Below are 19,418 nucleotides of genomic sequence, written 5' to 3' on the forward strand. Positions count from 1 at the left end.
AACATTTAATTGGACATGTATTGTTAAGTAATATAAAAAGTTTTGATGTTTCCAAATGTAACTTGAATCCTATAATCTACTACTTTCCAATACCAATAATTAGGAACTTCAATATAAGCCAAACTTAAAATCCATGTCACCAAATTCATAGTACTTAGTGTAGGGTGTTCCTCACCTACAGTTGTCTTGCAATGCGGGTACAAAATGTCATGATGTTCTGTTATATTTCTTCTTCTTCTCTTTATTATTTTGCAGTTAAGTTCATGAAGCTGTGGGAACAGTCACTCGATGCCATGCCTGTCTTCGTAACAGTCATAGTAAATTGATTCTCGGGAGTCCAGAGAGATGTGTGTGTGTGTGTGTGTATGTGTATGTGTCTGTATGTGTATGTGTATGTGTGTGTGTGTGTGTGTGTGTGTGTATGAGTGTGTCAATAAACAGGGGAAGTTCTTTCAACTTCCCTTGCCTCTCTCTCTCTCTCTCTCTCTCTCTCTCTCTCCTCCTCCACCACCTCTACCCATTGTCCCTCGCGCCCCCCCCCCCCCCCCCCACCCCCCGAGCTGTGTTGGTCACACACTGGTGATGGAGGCCAGACAGTTGGAGGGTTTCTGGAGCTTCTCGGGCTGAGCGCTGGGCGGTTCTGGGATGGCCCGGAAGCTGAAGGGCAGGCCGATGTGGCCGGAGGTGCCCATGTGGCCGGGGCTCAGCGCTGGGTTCTGTCTCCTATTGCTCTCCACGATGCTGGACGTGTTGGAGGCTAGGCTCTCCCGCGTCCTGCCCCCGCAAGACAAAGACAGCACAGGGGTTATCAAGGGAAGAGCAGGATGTTAACCTGCTTACTAAGTCACTAAGCAGGCATGTTATCCAAAGGAGCTTGTTAAAGAGTAAAGGTTCAGTTATGGTTCCACGTCGACGCAACGCAACGACCACGCAGACGCTTCGACGCAGTCGTGAACCTGTTTTGGTCCTGCGTCGGGATTTAGTGAGCAGACCAATCACAGCCCTTGCTGCTGTGTCGCCTCGATGCACGGTTACAATTTTTGGGAGGCGCACGTCAGGCCCTTGCAGTGGAGGCAAGGAGGGTCCGCAAGGACGTGATGGGTCTGTAAAACCCCCTTGCGTTGCGTAGACGTGGAACCATAACTAAGCCTTTAGGGATGGGTTAAGCATCTTACTTATGGACACTACCCTGGGTTTGTATTGAGATAAGATGAATACATTTAATGTATCTAGTAGTGTTTAATATTCATTGTTTGCTGTTTGGGTGAGATGTTACTATAACCCACTACCAACCTAGAAAGAATTATATTGTGAATAATTATTTTGACATCACATAGTAGATGCCTTGCTGAGGAAAGTTCACAACATTTCTAAAACTATGACAAAGAAAAACAATTTAGAAATCCCAAAACGAAACTTTATTTCTTCAACTGAAACTTTTTATCAGTTCATAAGTGCAACCGTTAAAATTATGCAGTGTAATGCATTTCAATATGCACCGAATACTAGCGGCATAGTGGTGCTATAAATGTTTTAGGAGATTTATATTGAATACACTGTATACGGTTGCATTGGTTAAAATGTACGGCAAGCTTTAGCTTGAGAGGTTGTTGTTCATCACTGGTCAAATACTCGTCAAATAAAATCAAGCTCAATGAACCTACAGACTTGGCCTTGCTGCCTTGAATGGTAACTGGACTGCATTTAATAGCGCTTCTCTAACCACTGTGGCCAGTCAAAGCACACTTTTCCCCTCAGCCACTATGGCCAGAATGAGCGGAGCATCCAAACAAGCCCCCCTCCAGACACCAGCCCCTGCTCCTGAGCAAGACCCCCTGCAGTAGGTTGCACAGAGGAGGGCCGAGCATAATTGCCAAACAGCAATGATTCTAGAATGATTAAAACAAAGAAATAGGCCACGACGGAAGGCACAGAAAGTAAAAGTAGAGGGCTCTGCCTCAAACGGTTAGTTCTGTTAAAGCCAAGCTCATATGCATGGGTAGTATTTGATTGTTGATTTAAAATAAATCTGATTTAAAATAAATCGGTTTGATTTAAAATAAATCGGGATATATTTGATGAACGTATTTAAAATACTTCTGTGTATTATAAAGACACATTAACACATCAACCAATGTGTTGATGTGTATTAGACATATTTGCATGTACTTTTGATGCATTTTGCTTCAATTCCATCCTTCCCTGTAGATGGAAACATCAAGCGGTCTCCCCCCGCCACGATCCACCAACGAGCCCCACAGTTAACAGGTAACCATGTTTTTCCCGGAGAGGTGCCGACGCGGGGACCTACCTGGGCGAGTTGAAGCCGCTGTCCACCGTCACGCTGCTGCTGTCCATGCTGTCCAGGCGGGCCGAGTGCGCCGACTTCTGCCCGCCGCCGCCCTCCGTCTCCTTGGGACTCAGCAGGGTCAGGTTGGTCTCCAGCTTACGCTGCAGCTCGTGCTCCTTCTCCCGCTCCAGCAGCCACTGCATGGTCCCCTCCCCGACGCCCCCGCAGCCGCCCCCGCCGCCCACGCCGCCGCCGCAGTCCCCGTGGTCCGGGCCGTCCTCGGCCGTCACCGACTCCTTGTGCGAGTCTTCGTCCGCCTCTTCGTCGTCGTCCTCCTCGTCGTCCGAGACGTTGTAGTAGTCGAAGGAGGCGGAGGCGCCGCCGCCGCCGCCGCCGCCACCACCTCCACCGCCGCCGCCGGGCTCCGCGCAGCCCTGCAGGGCCGCCGGCGAGGCCGAGGAAGTGGCTGAATTTGAAGGCTGCTGGGGCTCAGGATTGTCGAGGGCCTCTGTTGATTTGGCGTGCGAGGCCTTCCGCAAGGTGCCGGACTTGGAGTAGCCGCCGCCGCCGCCGTCGGCGTAGCCCGCTGACAAGGCGTTGTTGTGCGGGGGCTTGAACAGGGTGTCCTTGCTGAAGATCTCCTTCCTCTTGAGGGACGCGGCGCCGCCGCCGCCGCCGCCCCCGCCCCCACCGCCGCCGCCCCCGCCCCCGCCGGGGTCCACGTTGTGTTGGTGTGGCGTGAGGCGGGCGCTCTGCAGCAGCTCCGGCGTCTGGCTGGGGGTCAGTCGCAAGGAGCCGCCGCCCGGGCCCTTGCCCGCCACCGCCAGCTCCTCTTTGTACTCCATGGCGTGTGGGGAGGTAAGGTGAGGCGTCTGGCGGTCGGCCGGAGAGCCCTTGTGGAGTCCCCCTGATGAGGTTAGCGTGTCATATTCTGATTTTGCCTGAGGCGAGGGGGCAGTAAGGATTGTTTCGTTGGACGTATTGCACTGGAAGTAGTCATCCGTCGAGGGCTTGGGAGAAAGGCCCATGAGCTCGTTGTAGGTGGGCAGGCTGTCTCTGCTCTTGTTCCTCTCCACCGTGTTCCGGTGACTCCTCGACTCGTCCAAGCTCCCTTTCCCCAAATCAGGCACATTGAAATCAGAGTGGAACTTAGCAGCAGAGAACATGATCCTTGAGAAGTGGGAGGACTTCTGGGTAGCCCGCAGCGTGCCGTCGTCGGTGAAGTAGTGACTGCGCTCCTCCAGACTGTGGTCAAAGTTCTCGGGCGCGCCCAGCGACGGGCCCTTCAGCGAGTTGTCCATGGAGCGGGAGCGCTCCTTGGCCTGGTCCGAGCGCTCGTGGCGCGACTTGCGGTCCTGATTGTGACTGTGGCTCCGCTGCACCTTGGACTCCTTGGTGGTGCCGCGCGACGGCTCGGGGAACGGCATCTCTGTCCGCCGCTTGGCCAGCTCCCCGGACACGTCCCACTCGGGCGCCACGGGGGGGCAGTACGACTCGGTGATGTTGGGGTTGCTGTGCACCAGGTACGTGGCGCCGCCGCCGCCGCCACCGCCGCCACCGCCGCGCGTGCGCTCCAGCGTGTACATGGCCTCCCGCGGCGAGCGCACCAGCGAGTGGCTGAAGAAGCGGTAGTCCCGCTCCATGAACACCAGGTCCCAGTTGGAGGCGTCCGACGGGTCCCCCCCGCCGCCGCCGCCGCCACCGCCGCCACGGCACGTGCGGGGCTTGCTGTGCGAGCGCGACTTGCCGTGCGGCAGCCGCCGGTGGCCCCGGCCGCGGCGGCTGCGGGCGTTGTGGTGCAGCGAGGTCTTGTTCTTGTGCGCCCGCTCCTCCTCCAGCCGCTTCATCACGGCCGTGTGCCGCGCCACGTTCTCCACCGTCAGGTCGGGGTTGATGCGCCGGATGATCTCCATCTCCACGTCCCGGGGGATGGGCGCGGCCGGCACGTCCTCGTCGCGCAGGGGCCACTCCTCGGGCGGGAACTGCGCCGAGAAGGTGGCCAGCTGCCGCATCTTGTCCTTCTTGAAGCTCAGGCGGAAGAGCCGCAGGCCGAAGCGCTTGGACTGCTTCTCCACGCCGGCGCTGCTGCCGCCGCTGCCCTCCTTCTTCTTGCTCAGCGTGTCCGTCTTGAAGGGGAAGGACGGCGCGCTCTTGCTCTTGCTCTCCGCCGCTTCCGTGGGCGCGGGCTGGGCGGGGGGCGGGGGAGGCGGCGGGTGGGGGTGCGGGTAGGAGGGGGGCTCCCCGCCGTGCTCCTTGGAGAGCGGGCTGGGCGCGGCCTCGCCGCCCCCGGCGTTGCGCTCCTTGGGAGGCTTGGCGGCGTAGAGGTCGGCCCGGTGCTCCTTCAGGGTCTTGCCCGGGACGGCGGGTGCGGCGGCGGCGGCCGGCGGGTGGCCCCTGGATGCGTCGTCGCAGGGCGGATTGTAGGCGTCGCTGTGGCTCTTGCGGGCGGGCCGCTCCCTCAGGGCGGAAGGCGTGGCGCTGCCGGACTGGGGCGGGGTGCACTGCTGGGGCTGAGGGGCGAGGGGCTGAGGGGGGGTGCGGTCGGTGAGCCGGTCGTCCAGGTGGTACCACTTGTTGTTGGTCCTGATGAGGGAGGGGGTGATGTAGTAGGTCTGGGGAGTGACGATGAAGTAGCCCTCCGGCGTGGGGTAGATCTTCCGCTCTCTCACCAGCATGTTGAGCGTGTGTCGCACCACCTCCGAGCTGGGCGTGGGGACGCCTGCACGGGACGGAGCACAGGGTCAGAGTCGGCTACTGGAGACATGACTGAATAACGATTGGACATTACTGGATGAAATACAAATAGATATATTTGATATTATTAGTACATAGTGTATGATAATAATGACTTTCAGAACGTTTCAAATCGAAGGACACAATTCTGAAGCTAGAACCAAACAGCTTAATAACAATTATCCCAATTCTTATTCTACATTATTCAAAACAAATTGTAAATGGCTGAACAGGAAAACTAAATCTATATTGTGAAGAAATAAAGCAAAAGACGTCTTTTTGATGGAGAAACAAATTGAATATTGTTGCTCATACTGTTTCGGACTCTTACTCATATTATATTGTTGGTATGTATACAATATGCCCTTTTCACCTCTCTCCTTGTCACTTCACACTTTAACACACTTGGAACTTGTTAATGCTGAAGAATATTTCACTCTGGATGGACCAAACGAACAACACAATATATGTTTAATTTCAGACAAACTTATTTAAATGATGAACAAGTACACCACTCATTTGATCTAGTCAACAATTGTTTAGAAAGTCCTTTCCGCATGTCAAACAGTAGGCAAACCATTCAACTAATCCACTAAAAACATTTAGCTGACTCAGATATCTTAAAAGCCCATCATTCAAATTGCAGCTTTTAAAGAAATAGGCATTGAGGTTGCCTATCATTACATCACCTCAATGATGTCATTATTTTTAATCAGTAATGGATTGTAGTGTAGTACCAGTAAGAGCCAACGCTCAAAGAGGGTCCACCTAGACCAATTGCATTACACTATAGATGTTGCACATTAGCCTTTCAAGCACAAACTGTGTGAATGCTTAAATCTCATATATTATCAGTGATCGTTTCCTGTGGAAATACACATTAGAATACAAAGATAGAAATACAAAGATAGGGCTTCATAAGCCTCAGATAAGCAGACTGCAAGAAAGGCTACTGACTATATTGGTTGCGACTTGCCAACCTTAACATCATGTTTAGCAGCTAGATCTATCAACCCACATGTGTTCAATCAAATCGAGCACGACTATGTTTCAATGCAAATACACAAATGTACAAGTGAACACGTAAATACTCCTCTTAGCTTTCTTTCAGTGTAGCTAGTCCACTGCTTGTTCACCTCTCAACACAGATAAATCCACACAGATAAATGGTCAAGAGGAAGCTAGTTATACACCTAGTTTATTTAGACACAAACAGAAAATGTCCGCTTCTGTGCCCGAGAACATTATTCTTATACTCAAACCTCTTCAGCTGGTGATCTTTTGTCCGGCCTGGCAACGGTAACCAATGGGGACGTGAATGTGTGAATCGTTGTTGTGCAACTTGAATACATTTAAAGTCTTTCTCAAGACTGTCAAGTGGATAGTTAGCATGCTACCCGGCAAATATAGTGGCAACAAACATGACCTATTCTAATAGATGGGCTGGCAGGATGGTATAACGGCTAGGTCTTTTGACTCCCAGCTGAATGTCCAAAGATTACATGTAGCCCATCCTTGAGCCCATCCATCCTTGATATGCAGGTAATAGAGCTGTACAAAACACTCCAGATGTAATAGTAGTAATAGCAATCTGCCTCATTTTACATGGATGGTTCACTATTTTAAAGCCTATTCAAACATGCTATTTTTTCCACTCCATGGACCTTATTCACCTTATTCACAGCCATCTTGGTTCTAAACACTAAATGGGGGGGGGGGGAGGGGAACTTATTCACCTTGGTGTTAAAAACAAGCTGGGAAAACGTATTCACCTAGCGACTGTCTTGGTTGTAAACGCTAGCTGGCTGGGACAATCGGATTTCCCTAGCGACCATTTTGGTCCTCAATGCTAGCTGGGTGTGTGGCACTGAATGTGAGATTCGGCCTTCACCCAGCTGCCGTCGGAACCAAAATGGAACCAAGATGGCTGCTAGGTAAACGAGGCCCATTGCTTCTGAGACTGACTGTTATGGTGTGTTCGAGATGTACAGTACACCACCGTTGCAAAGGAGAGGGGTCTGGTTGCAGACTCATGGGGGATTCTGGGGAGCTCCACTGTAGAACGGAAATACGTCACCTCCACTATCTACGACACGCCTCCTCTGCTGCCCCCTATTGCCCTATTGGACTAGTGCAACACTCCAATCAACCACGTCTCTTGAGAGGCTTGTAAATTATACAGATGCAAGTTTGTCATACTTTGATGTTAAAGGAGTTAAGTGCAATTATACATTACAGAGTAACCGTCTTTCATTTGACTCTTGTTGTGAATAATTTGTTCACTGAAATTTGATAAAATACGTAAAAACATCCAATTACGGAACATTGCAATACCCTGATGCATTAGTTAGGATCTATTTCACATACATATAGTGGTCTTGTTATTGTTTTTCACATTGTTTACAACTTACTTCCTTATTCAAGTCAAGGTGACGTATTTCCGTTCTACAGTGAAGCTCCCAGAATCCCCCATGAGTCTGCAACCAGACACTCTTGTCGCAAAGTGGGAAATCTCTCAGCTTTCTTGCGACATTTCCCAGCATCACGCCCCCTTTGGTCGTATCCACTCGGGCTCCTGAGTGTCCACCGAGTTCAGCGAGGTAACCGTACAACTCGACAAACAAAGATTGGCTGTGCCCGTAATGATATGTTGGTTTTCGAGCTGCTTTGCTAAAGAGGCTAATGTAGCTAACAATAACGATGACTAGCCAATGACTTGTTCTTCCCTGACTCGTCGTGTAGTGATGCCCACAAAGACAAACGGGAACTCTATAACTTGCTATAAGCCAGGAAATGATGATCACTAGAGCGACTCGCGCGGGCGGCGTACGGTGCATCTCGAACGCACCATACGCACCACGCACCACGCCGCTGGGTGAGGGGTGCCAGAGGGTGAGTTTACCTGGGAAGCTGGAGGTGAGATGTTCCTCCAAGGCCTCCCGGGTGACGGGCTTGTGGGCTGAGTTCATGGAGGAGACGGCCAGACACAAGATCTCCCCAAGCGGGATGAACTGCGACTGGCTGACTGGTGACATGTTGATTGGAGACACATCACCTGCACATGCAAAAGACAAAAGACGACAGTTTAAAAAAAACTGAAAACCATGATTAAACTGATTTAACATGGGGGTGTTGGAGGACTGCATTCCAGTATATTGCGGCTTGTTGGAGCGTAGTTGTAGTTCAGTATGAAGTCCCTTGCACAGCAAGTACAAAGAACATATGGTTGAATTAATTGTATTTAAGCACAGGTAGTATTCGCAATGCGATTCCATTTGTGATTTGTATAAAAAACTGAATCAGCAGATTTAATGCATTGAATTACTTAAGTAGCTTGACATAATCCTAACCTAGGCTGTATACATAACCTTCATAAGCTCTTAACGTTCTTCATAGTATTTAATCATAAAGGGTTATGATCACAAAGGGTTATGATCATAAAGGATTATGATTAATGTGCACATGTAAACAGGGCAAGTCTGTTTGGAGGTAGAATAGGATTCTCTTGATTTCATAAGACCTTACTACCTACCAATACCTTATATGAAACAGTTCTTATAATGCACAACATCCATTCAACGCGGTACCTTTGCCAACTGAGATGACTTTGTCAGCTATCATTAGCATCCCCTGCTAAGTTTCACAAACTAGCACAAATGTACGGCTTCAGAAACTTTGAAGAGCTCTTCTGTTTTACAACTCTGCAGACGCTGTCAGTCAGGCCTTCAACGTTGCCACAGTGACACCATACACTCACTACACATGCAGTGGCGGTTTGTTGAAGGGCTGTATGGATTACGACATCAGACTAGCTACCATCTGGGATGCATCTTAAAGGGTGTAAAGGCTCCATTAACACAACACCATGCACGTTTCCTTTTATTAGTGAATATAAATATAAATACAGCCAAACGACTAAATATTGATTGAGGAGTATAGTGTTGAGAAGTCAGAGAAAATGATTGTGCCCATAGAAAGTGGCCCTGAGCACAGTAAATGATACTTCCTGCTTCTCTGCCCACAGTGCCCTCTCAAAATCGACCTAGGCTCACTTGACCTGCTCTCTATGTGTTCTCAGAACTAGATTAATCTAATAATTTACGTCTACCTTGTCGGCCAATCGTAGCTCTGCCTTTTGTTACAACGTCATGGATTGGCTAGTCAAGTTTAATGCGTATGGGGTGAGAGGGGGGTGAGCTGAGAGGGAGGTGGGGGCTGGGGAAATCCATCTCAAAGGCCTTGCTATAAGAGCCTGAATCATGGCAGCTGCCGGGCAAAGGAACGCTACTTTGGTCCAGTTAGTAGAACTAACTGATAATGATAATACTGTTGTTTTGATTACATTTTTTCGATTTAACGTTAGCTACTATTGTTAGTTTGGGCGAGAAGGTGCAAAGAAGTAATAGAGAAGATGACATCGGAATTCTCCGAAACATGTAGCAAACAATACAAACATAAACAGCCATTTGTATAGCGAAAACCACTCACCAAGCCAACATTAGTATCAAGGTCAACTCTACTTGAATAGCATAAGTTTTAATAGTGAATGGCATGTTCCTGCAATTCAGGGGACTGCAGTTTCAGGGCCGAAGTTCTAAGATCGCATTTCTAGGACCCTAGTTTTTCATGACCCTGCCTTTGAGACTCATGAAAAACGTGGACGACCCGTTGAATGAAACCGTAGTGATGAGGGCAAGCCGAACTAGGTGTCATATTAACTGTTGACCTAATGACTATGATACTTAATTGTAGCAAGCACATTACTGAAACTGAAGCTGATTGAAGCATGTATAGATGGTCAGTGTCTGTCAGCTACATCCAATCTGCAGTAGCCTACCGTCTTCAGTGTGAATGCCAGTTTATTACTCATTGTTTTACCATTTATATTAAGTTGAAACAATCGTAATAACCATAGAATATGTTTTATCTGCCAGTCTCTTCATCTGGACTATTTTGTAATGTTGAATGACACATTTAGCATTTTTCTTTTCTTTTTTTTTCATGTAGGTCTATTCTGCAGTGCTACAACATGTGTTGCTGCATTTTATAAACTTTCATGTACTCTATAGCCTAATGAAGTGTTTTCATGGAACACAGATTAAGCTCAAATGTGAATAACATGTAATTTCTATTTGGTTTAATAATGTCTCCCTCAGGAGTCGCGGAGGCCCTTAGCGGTGCTACTGTCCTTCACTGTACGACACAGGGAGGCCCTTCACACATTCGTGCCAAGGTCTTGAGCAAAACCTGAATCACCCAGACGGGGGAGGAGGGATATGGATCCGTCGTCCCTGGTTGAGACGTCCCTTTTTAACCTGAGGGACATGCCCATGTTTAATACCAGAGGGTCAGCACGGACATGAAGACTGTAATGAAGATGGAGTGGTGGGATGAGGGGTCGGAGGCAAAGGATGAAGAGGTGGATGGAGCGATGCGGAGGGGTGGATGGATGTGGTGGAGAAGTGGAGAAGTGGGATGGAGAGGTAGATATTAAGACAGCTTGTAAAGAAGACTCGTGGTGGGGGGGGGGGGGGGGGGGGGGTGGGGTGTGGGATGAAAGGGTGGACGTGGGTGTGGATGGGATGGATTGAGCTACGCAGAGGTGGATGTGGTGTAGCGGTGGGAGGAAGGGGTGGAGGTGTGGACGCGTCGGAGGGACGAACGGAGGGACGCAGAGGTGGAGGTGGTGGAGCAGTGGTATCGTTGGGTGGAGTTGTGGATGGGGTGGAGGGACGCGGGTGGATGGGGTGGAGATGTGGAGTGAGGGATGGAGAGGTAGACGAGTTATAAAGAAGACAGGTGGGTGGATGAGGTGGAGGGATGGGTGAAGTGGTTTGGGATGCAGAGGTGGATGTGCTGGAGGGGTGGAATGAAGGGTTGGATGAGGTTGAGGTTAGGAGGTGTGTCTTGAATGTCATGAATGGTATGGACCTCTGTGTAAAGCTGATGGGCGAAGGAGGGGTCAGGTGCCTTCTTTTCGTCCTTGTGTCGTCCTTGTGACATGCCTCTCCAACCTTTGAAATATCTTGTTGAGACCTAGTGACTGTAAAGGCCATAGCATGTGATTCCGTCTTTATTTGACCTGATAATGAGCTTATAACACAAATTGCCAGGAAAGTACCTCTTAGTAAGCAAGTTGTACTGAAAGGACTGAAGTATTTAGGGGGAGTAAATAAAGTCTTTAGACAGAGAGTGGTGATGGGGTGTAATAAACTCAAAAAAATAGAAGTACTAAAATGCGGCCTAGGATGCTGTCCTAGAATGTGGTCCTGAAACTGCAGCCTCCATTATTGCAGGAACATGCCATTGAAACAAACCCTACTTTCCGGGTACGTAGTAGTTGTAGCTTTTGAGTGGTTTGAAAACTCTTGAAAATAATCAATTGGCTTCAGGGTTTCCCAAACCTCTAGCGCCTCTGCAAAATAACATCCAACTTTTCACAAAATCTCGACACGTTCGTCAGCATCTGCATTCAATTTTGAAAGAAAATATATAGGCTACTATTAACCTATTTTACTATAATATAGGCTAATATCATATACCGTAATAAATGTATAACATCTTTGGATTCAAAAAGTGTCCCATCTGGTTACACAGAATTAACTTAAGATCATGACAAAACCGGAAACGATAAAGTGAAAGTACTGATTTCCGACGAAGTCAATCATTTTCACAAGCACCAGAGTATGACAGCTGCTGATTTGGTTGCATCATCTTAAGTGGTATCAAAATGAAGAAGACCAAGTGCCCCATCCCCACAAAATCACATTATACAGGCTTTTACGTCTAGTAGCCAAGCAATGCTGTGATGTCGCTGATTTAGCAACCCCATTACCCCAATTAAATTTCCCACTGTTTAACAATAACAATTTTGCCGACACGATGAGTCGACAACTAAAGAAGACTAAATGTATTTCTATCGAAGTCTCCAATCAAAGATTTGAATCGTCGAAGATTCAAATCGTCGAAGATTCGAGGTCACCCCTGCTACTTAGCTTGCTCTCGCCCGAACTAACAGCAGTAGCTAACCTTAAATCGACGTTGGCATTGTCAAAAACATGTAGCGATCGTTACAAACATCAACTGCCATATGCATATACATCCAAACCAGTAACCAAAACAATATAAAGATCATAAGGGGACACTGCCATGACCGGGGCCCTCAACAGCAACACATCGGCAACGGATGGCCCCACCCTCTCCCGCAATAAACTTGGCTAGCCAATCAACGGTACTGTAGCAATAGTCAGAGCTACTATTGGCCCTTAAGGTAGACGTCAATCATTCTGATCAGTCTAGTTTGGAGGCTGACCACGTCCAGCGAGCACAGTAAGTTTTCAGAGGGTACTGTAGGCAGAGAAGCGTGCCCAAACAAAGTATAATTTCTTGTGCTTTGTTCCACTTTCTGGGGGCACCATCATTTCCTCTGACCTCCCGACACTCTCTGCCTGCTCGACATGCTCATCTGCGCCCTTGACATTTTTTTGGATCGCACTGGCGATTATTCCGACCTGTGCTCCACGTCTTCCCAGCGTGGGAGCGACTTGCCTCACTGCATGCTTGATATGTGACACTAAAGTTGCGCCATGTATAGCGTGCCAAAGCCTCGTACAAATTAAAGACATTCTATGTAGTAAAATGTACTACGACCCATGTGCATTTCACGAGTGTAGTGAGAGTATACAACTTCATTCATTCATTCCAAAATCCTTCCCTACACCGATGCTAACATAAATATCTTTGACTATATTTATGACTATAAGAACTCAAATGTGAATCGATATACTGTATAAAACGCATAGTAAACGACTACGATTACTACGCACAGAAAAAGCTCCACTGCCACACATGCATCCAGTCAACATTCCTCCCACAACTCCACGCTTTTTTTTTTTTGTCCTTTTCCTTTCCACGCTAGTTTCAGAGCGTTAGCATCTGAGGCCCAGCGGTAGCATCGGCGTTGGAGACGCGGTTGCCACGGGAACGTACAGGGGGGTACGGTCGGTAGGTAGGGGGTACAGAGGTGGGGGGGGGGGGGGCGGGGGGGAGAGGGGGGAAGGTAGGGGTGGGATCACACTCACCTGCCGCACGGTAACCCGGTGGGGACGGAGAGAAGTGGGGGGGAGGAGGGGGAGGGAGGTGCTGCTTGGGCGCCCGGGCGTCTTTCTCGCCGCGGGAGGGGAGGTTGCGTTCGGCCGGGCGCTCCGACGGGTCGGCGCCGGCCCAGGCCCGCCTAGCGCCGGCGCCGCCGACACCACCCACTCCCCCGCTGCCGCCGACAGCGCTGCTACGGTTCTTCTTCATGGTGACCCCCCCTCCCCCCCTACCTACCCGGCCAAGGGGGTCCAGCAGGAGGAGGAGGAGGAGGAGCGGGAGGAGGAGGAGGTAGAGGAGGAGCCGGAGGTGGGCTACCGGCACCCGGAGCGAGGCGGCTAGGGTGTAGGAGGGAGGGGAGAGGGGAGGGAGGGAGGGAGGGGAGAGGGGGGAGGGAGGAGGGGAAGGGGGGTGCGGGGGGAGGTCGACCAACCTCGGGCTCAGTGCCTCCCCCGCATCGGCCGAGGAAACGTCCCGCTAGAGCACTCACACGCCGGACATGGCAGGAACCAGCGCGCACGTTCGCACACACACGCGCGTGTCTCATTTACATCCGCCGGCGCGTGACATTGGACGCGGAGCGGATCGCGGCGGCTTGGCATGGAACGCTGGGGGCAGATCTCCCCTGGGGCTGGTGTGGATCGCTGGCGGTGGTGACGGCGGCGGCGGCGGTGGCGGTGGTAGCGGTAGTCGTGGCGAGGGTGGAGGTGAATGCGCGCGGCATCACCCTGTCATCGGCATCAGTCCCAGCCACCATTTGTAGCATCCCCATTTGCATGCGTAGGGAGGCACATTACGTAGCCACTCTGGTGCGGGAGGAGGGAGCAGGAGAGAGGAGGAGGAGGAGGAGGAGGAGGAGGAGGAGGTGGGGGGGCAGGGGTAGGGATGAGGGAAATGGAGCATTGGTTAGCAAGGAGGACGGCGAGGAGGGCTGAGGGATCCTCGTAGAGGTGTAAAAGATCCCCGTTTTTTTTTTTGCTGAAAAGTAACGATAGGGAGGGAGGGCTGGAGTGAGGGAGGAATGGAGGGAGGGAGGAGGAGGAGGAGGAGGAGGAGGAGGGGGGACGGACGAGGGAGGAGAAGAGGAACAGAATGGAGGGATTAAGGATAAAAGGCCCTGGTCTTTTTCACCAGTAGCTCAATTCACCACAGGAGTGCTCGGCCGTGCCCCGCAAAACAAAAGAGGCTTGCTTAAAAAAAAAAAAGGAAGCGAGGTAGAGAGAGCTAGAGAATGCAAGAGGGAGAGAAATGCTCCATTCACCCCGACGGGCAGCGAAAGCTCCGGAGAACACAGAGGACCGAAGTGGCCACCTTCGCTTTCATCTTTATCCGATCCCACACCAGACGGTGTTGTCCCCCTTGCCACAACAGCTCAGCGGGAGCGGGTGGGCAGGAAAAAATGGAGAGCCCCGGAAATAAATAAATAAATTCAAGAATAGATATCCACCGTACGCCGCAATCCATAGGAGTAAGCAGGAGCAGAAGGAGGAGAACAAGGAGGAGGAGGTGGCGGAGGAGGAGGAGGAGTAGAAGAGGGAGCTCCAGCGTTGATCGTTGTGGTGGCCATTCATTAAACAGGGGAGCCACAAACTCCAGTCAACGGCCAATCTCTTTCACCGCTATTGCTGCAGCTGCTCACAGCACCTCAAGGAAGGGTGTGAGAGTATGTGTGTGTGTGTGTGTGTGTATGTGTGTGTGCGGTACGTATGTGTGTCTGTGTGTGTGTGTGTGTGTGTGTGTGTGTGTGTGTGTGTGAATGCGCGTGTCCGCCCGCTGTGCGTGATCCTGCGTGAGCATGCATGCGTCTGTGTCTGGATGATTGAGGCTGAAGGGGAGGGGGGAGAGAGAGAGGGAGAGAGAGAGAGAGAGAGAGAGAGAGAGAGAGAGAGAGAGAAAGAGCAAGAGAGGGGGGGATGTGTGTGTGAGAGAGAGAGAGAGAGAGAGAGAGAGAGAGAGAGAGAGAGAGAGAGAGAGAGAGGGGATGTGAGAGATCGAGGACATGCATAAAGGCAAAAAGAGAAGAGCAAATATGAACAGCTTTTTTTCTTTCTTTTTTTTAAATGAAACCAGCCGGAGCATGATGTCCAAGATCACAGTATCCCTGCTTTGCCTACTAGTGTGTATCCTAAAAAACCTATCTGTGTTGTACACATTTTCCAGAGGATAAAGGCTGCCTTTATTATGACAGCCACCTTTCTCCCTCACTGATAAAGAATCGTCCTTTTTTTTTGTAGCCCTAGCCCTGATAACAATCGTCACTTGACAGTGGGAGGAACATAAAACGCTGGAACTCTTTACACCTCTATGGGATCTGGCTCATATCTGTCTACCAGACACACCAGCCATTCTCCCAGACCTATGCAGTAAAGATAGCAGGTAGATAGACAGAGAGATTGATACAAAGATAGATAATGCTGAGAATCTACTGATTTGGCAACGTAAACCGGATCACTATCCCCCTCGTCCCCCCCGTGTTTCCATTCTCCAATCCAGTGTTGCCTTTTGCTAGGGCTAATCTCGCTGACTCACATGTGCGTGTGTGAATGGACGGTCGGAGGGACAGAGTGAAAAGAGAGAGAGAGAGAGAGAGAGAGAGAGAGAGAGAGAGAAATGGGGGGGGGGGGGGGGGGGGTGAAAGAGGGCAGGGCAGAGGGCTTGGGGGTTGTGGGGGGACAGAGCGTCACCACCAATCTGCCTCACTTCAGTAGTACCAAAGAGAAGGAGGTGAGGAGAAGGGGGAGGAGGAGGATGAGGAGGGGGGGGAGAGACACACACCACACCAGCCATCTTATTTCTCAGTAGTGCTGCTGCTGCTGCTGCTACTGCTGCAACAGCCTTTGTTGCTATGACGACCCAAGCCGATGAGCTCATAGCTTGCTGCCCTTCGAGTGGCGTTTCCTTAAAGGGCCAGACACCAGAGATATATCGTGGATGGAACAGACACGAGGCAGACTGATGCTGTCTGAATGCGTTGATATGTAATAATACAGCGCGTGCTACTCGAGTCAGTTGGGACGTATTTTGTTTTTGACAATGCCGCAAAGGAGATGTGAGCAACAAATGCTGGAGGAACTTTATGTGCACGTGGATGATAAAATATAATTTATATTTAACATCTACATAGGAGACATATCAATAAAGCAATTGTTATATTCTAGAGAAACTCTTCCTTTAGGTCCATTTAGTATTAATAGGCTTATCTACACAAGGTGTAGGTCTATCCATTACACATTTTGGAATTAAGGTATTCCAATCAAATAAACCTGAGTACGACATACCAAACTAGCAATATAAATTTAAAAATTGAAGTAAAAATTCACATTTGAATTGCATAACATTTCAATAACATCCAATTGCAATGAAACTGTCTCTTTGTCAGTGCATACTAGTAAATGACTCCACGCTGCGGATTTCATTCCATCTCACCTTCGACCCACTTTCGTTCAAACAGTGATCCGGACTGCCCTCTAGTGGGCCTCTGCCGACACCTGCCTTCCCAGAGACCAACCAGCTGAACAGACAAATGTGTGACTTGTGGGAGTGTTAGAGAACACAGCACATTATAATCTGCCGTTAAGAAATATAGTTCAAGCTGCCGCCGTTGCCTTCCGTTTCCACCAATTCTCCAAAAGGACACTCCTTTTCCTTCCTTTGGCTTGTATATCCCCCCTCTCCCCCCCAGCATATTTCCTCCTTCCTGTGTAGGTAAAAGCCAAAAGTCTCTTCCTATTCATTCTGAGTTAAGTCAAAGAGGAATTATTGACATTAACATTATTGTATCGTTATCACAACTGACAAGGCACATAGTTTGCTGTTTTAAAAAATAATAATAATCTGCTCTTTCCAGTCTATAAAATGAGCAACTAACATATATAAAGGTATTTATCTTATTAAAGCCCTGGTTGATTCATTATGTTCAAAATGTCATAATCTCAGAGCAAAACAAAAAATTATTCACTTTGGATTTTGACAAATAAACAATTTCACATGCAAATGTAATATGTAGGCTATAAGCATATAGTGTAATGGATGACCCATTATGTGGGGTGGTGAGCTATTAGTTATAAGACAAACATTCCAACGCTTATCGTCGTCAGCTTCACTTGGCACTTCTTCCCATGCAGCTAGCTGCTGGTATAAGACAATACCAGCCACACAAAAGCTTTAGCTTATCACAAGCTAACACTCAACACCTAAAGTCTAAGTTGGATTGCTACACATCATAACACAATACCTTGTCTTCTAGCCAAGACTGTGCTAAGTAGATTATAAGATATATATAAAGATTGTGTGGAAAGAAATCGAATGGCCTAGGCCTACACTTAATTGTTGCCTTACCTTTACTACATTTGATTTCATTTGAGAGTGTTTCTGGATCGGTGTGACCTTTTGATGCTTAGTTAGTCTGAACAAATGAGAAGGCATTTAGTTTGAGGATTAAATATTGACTGTTTTTGCTGATTCCTCTGCATACTGGGCACATGTGCATGCTGGCACACACAGTATATCTGCTTCAGTTACGCGAAGCATTGCTGTCACAATCATTTGTCCAAGCTTGTCAACCAACGTGTTTGTATATTTTATTGCCAAAAGCATGATAGATAATGATAGATTATGAGAAGTGAAACATGCAGGTTCATATTTTTTTTAATATATATACCAACTGGGGTTGAGGGATGACAAAATGTTTAACTTGTCTAGTAGGGCTAGTTCAGACTAGTTTGGATCCATTTCCAGTCAGAACTGTGCTTTTTAAAAGTCACCTCAAGTTTCCAGATTCCATGTTCTTTCATATAAAATAGCGTATGAATCATAATGAATCATAACATGAATAAGTCCACCTTCTGAATATACTCCCCTTTGATTACAATGGCAGACCATCTCAATGATCATATTATCACATATAACATGATGTGTGAAAAGTATGTGTTGTGATGTAATCACAGTAGGCCTACTAAAACAAAGCATGTTTAGAGGTGATATGGTGGTATAAACAGTTGTATTGTTGGCATAACACCTTCAGTTCAACACTGACAAAACATCTTAGTCCTTGTAATCCCGGTCCAGAGCTGGTTTCATGTTAGGTGCCTAGGAACCGTGATCATTAAATCATCTAAACACAACTTAACTATCATCTGTCACATCAAAGTCATTATTTCCCCCAATACTACTCTTGCCCCCTTTCTGGCCTGTGCATTTCAAACTTCAGGCCTGACCTGAACAGAACTTATCTCATTGGGAAGTATTGTAATTTATAATACAACAATACGATCTTATTTAACAGAACTCTTTAACATAATTTAACAGAAGTTTCAGCTTCAACCACTACGATAGAATATGAACCGAATATCTGGTAGGCTCGAGGCTGATCTAGAGCCAGACTCTTAATGTCTTTGGTCACTACCGCCTCCTGATTTTTGTACTTTAATATTATCCCATTAATAGGCCTGCTACTATGGTTTTAATCTGGTTTTCAGTGCGAGGAGAGAAGAGGATAGCTAAAGGCAGATGTTTTTCAACCAGTGATATTAGAAGGGTTTATAACACGCAATAAAGCAACTGAAGAGCGTACGACGTGTTGAAGACCGATGGGCCTACCTATACACTTGATGAAGAACCCTGCAGGTGGGCTGAGGACGCGTCGTGCCCATCCGTTCCTGAGGACGTCAAGGTGCTCTTCCTTCCCTTGGACGAGCAGCACATGCTGGTCTAACCAGCCCAGGAAGAAGATCTCAGATAAGGCATGTATCATACTCTTATTCCAGAAGTGCTGCATGTTTGCAGCTTTGAAATCTCCAAATATCTCATAGCCTGAGAGACGCTTTAACTTTTCTGAAGGCTTGTTGGATGTTGTGTCCTCTCGATCCCCACGGACGCGCGACAGCACCAAGGCTATGGCATTAGGTGCTATCTGGAAACACTTAGCCATGGGTAAATAGAATCGCAGCAAACCGCTGGAAGTCGTTAACCGCACGATGTTCACTTTATTTTGCGATGCGTCCTACTACAAATAGTGGCCAAGCTGCAGCCAACCCGGCGCGTTTCCAGTTGACCGAGCTTCCAAAGTAAACTGAATACACTTACATAGGAACCGATTCGGTGAACACACTGCATCGTTGCGGCTGATGAAATTAAACGAAACACATAGCTATAATTAAGCGTCCCTCCACTTTCTGCGAGAATCAGAGAGAAAAGTAGACAGATTGTTGTGTTGCCGCTCGAAGTGATGACCTCATCCTTGCCCGTGGACGCGTTCATCACACCAGGTAGCCTCGGAGGCAACCTGCGCAAAGTGCGGAAA

At 48.7% G+C, this 19,418-nt stretch overlaps 1 protein-coding gene across 1 annotated transcript; it reads right to left on the minus strand.

Annotated features, from left to right (window-relative positions):
* Positions 1–569: 569 nt before the first annotated feature.
* On the minus strand, positions 570–19,349 carry stox2a (storkhead box 2a; the record flags this gene model as incomplete). The annotated part of the gene is made up of 4 exons (XM_084465775.1): positions 18,716–19,349; positions 7,926–8,078; positions 2,312–5,009; positions 570–774 (listed from the first exon to the last, which is right to left on the minus strand). The coding sequence occupies exons 1-4, from the start codon at positions 19,044–19,046 to the stop codon at positions 570–572; spliced, it is 3,387 nt and encodes a 1,128-aa protein (XP_084321901.1). The 5' UTR covers positions 19,047–19,349.
* Between the last annotated feature and the right edge of the window lie 69 nt (positions 19,350–19,418).

Source organism: Micromesistius poutassou (assembly GCF_964030765.1).
Source record: "Micromesistius poutassou genome assembly, chromosome: 3".
Lineage (NCBI taxonomy): Eukaryota > Metazoa > Chordata > Actinopteri > Gadiformes > Gadidae > Micromesistius > Micromesistius poutassou.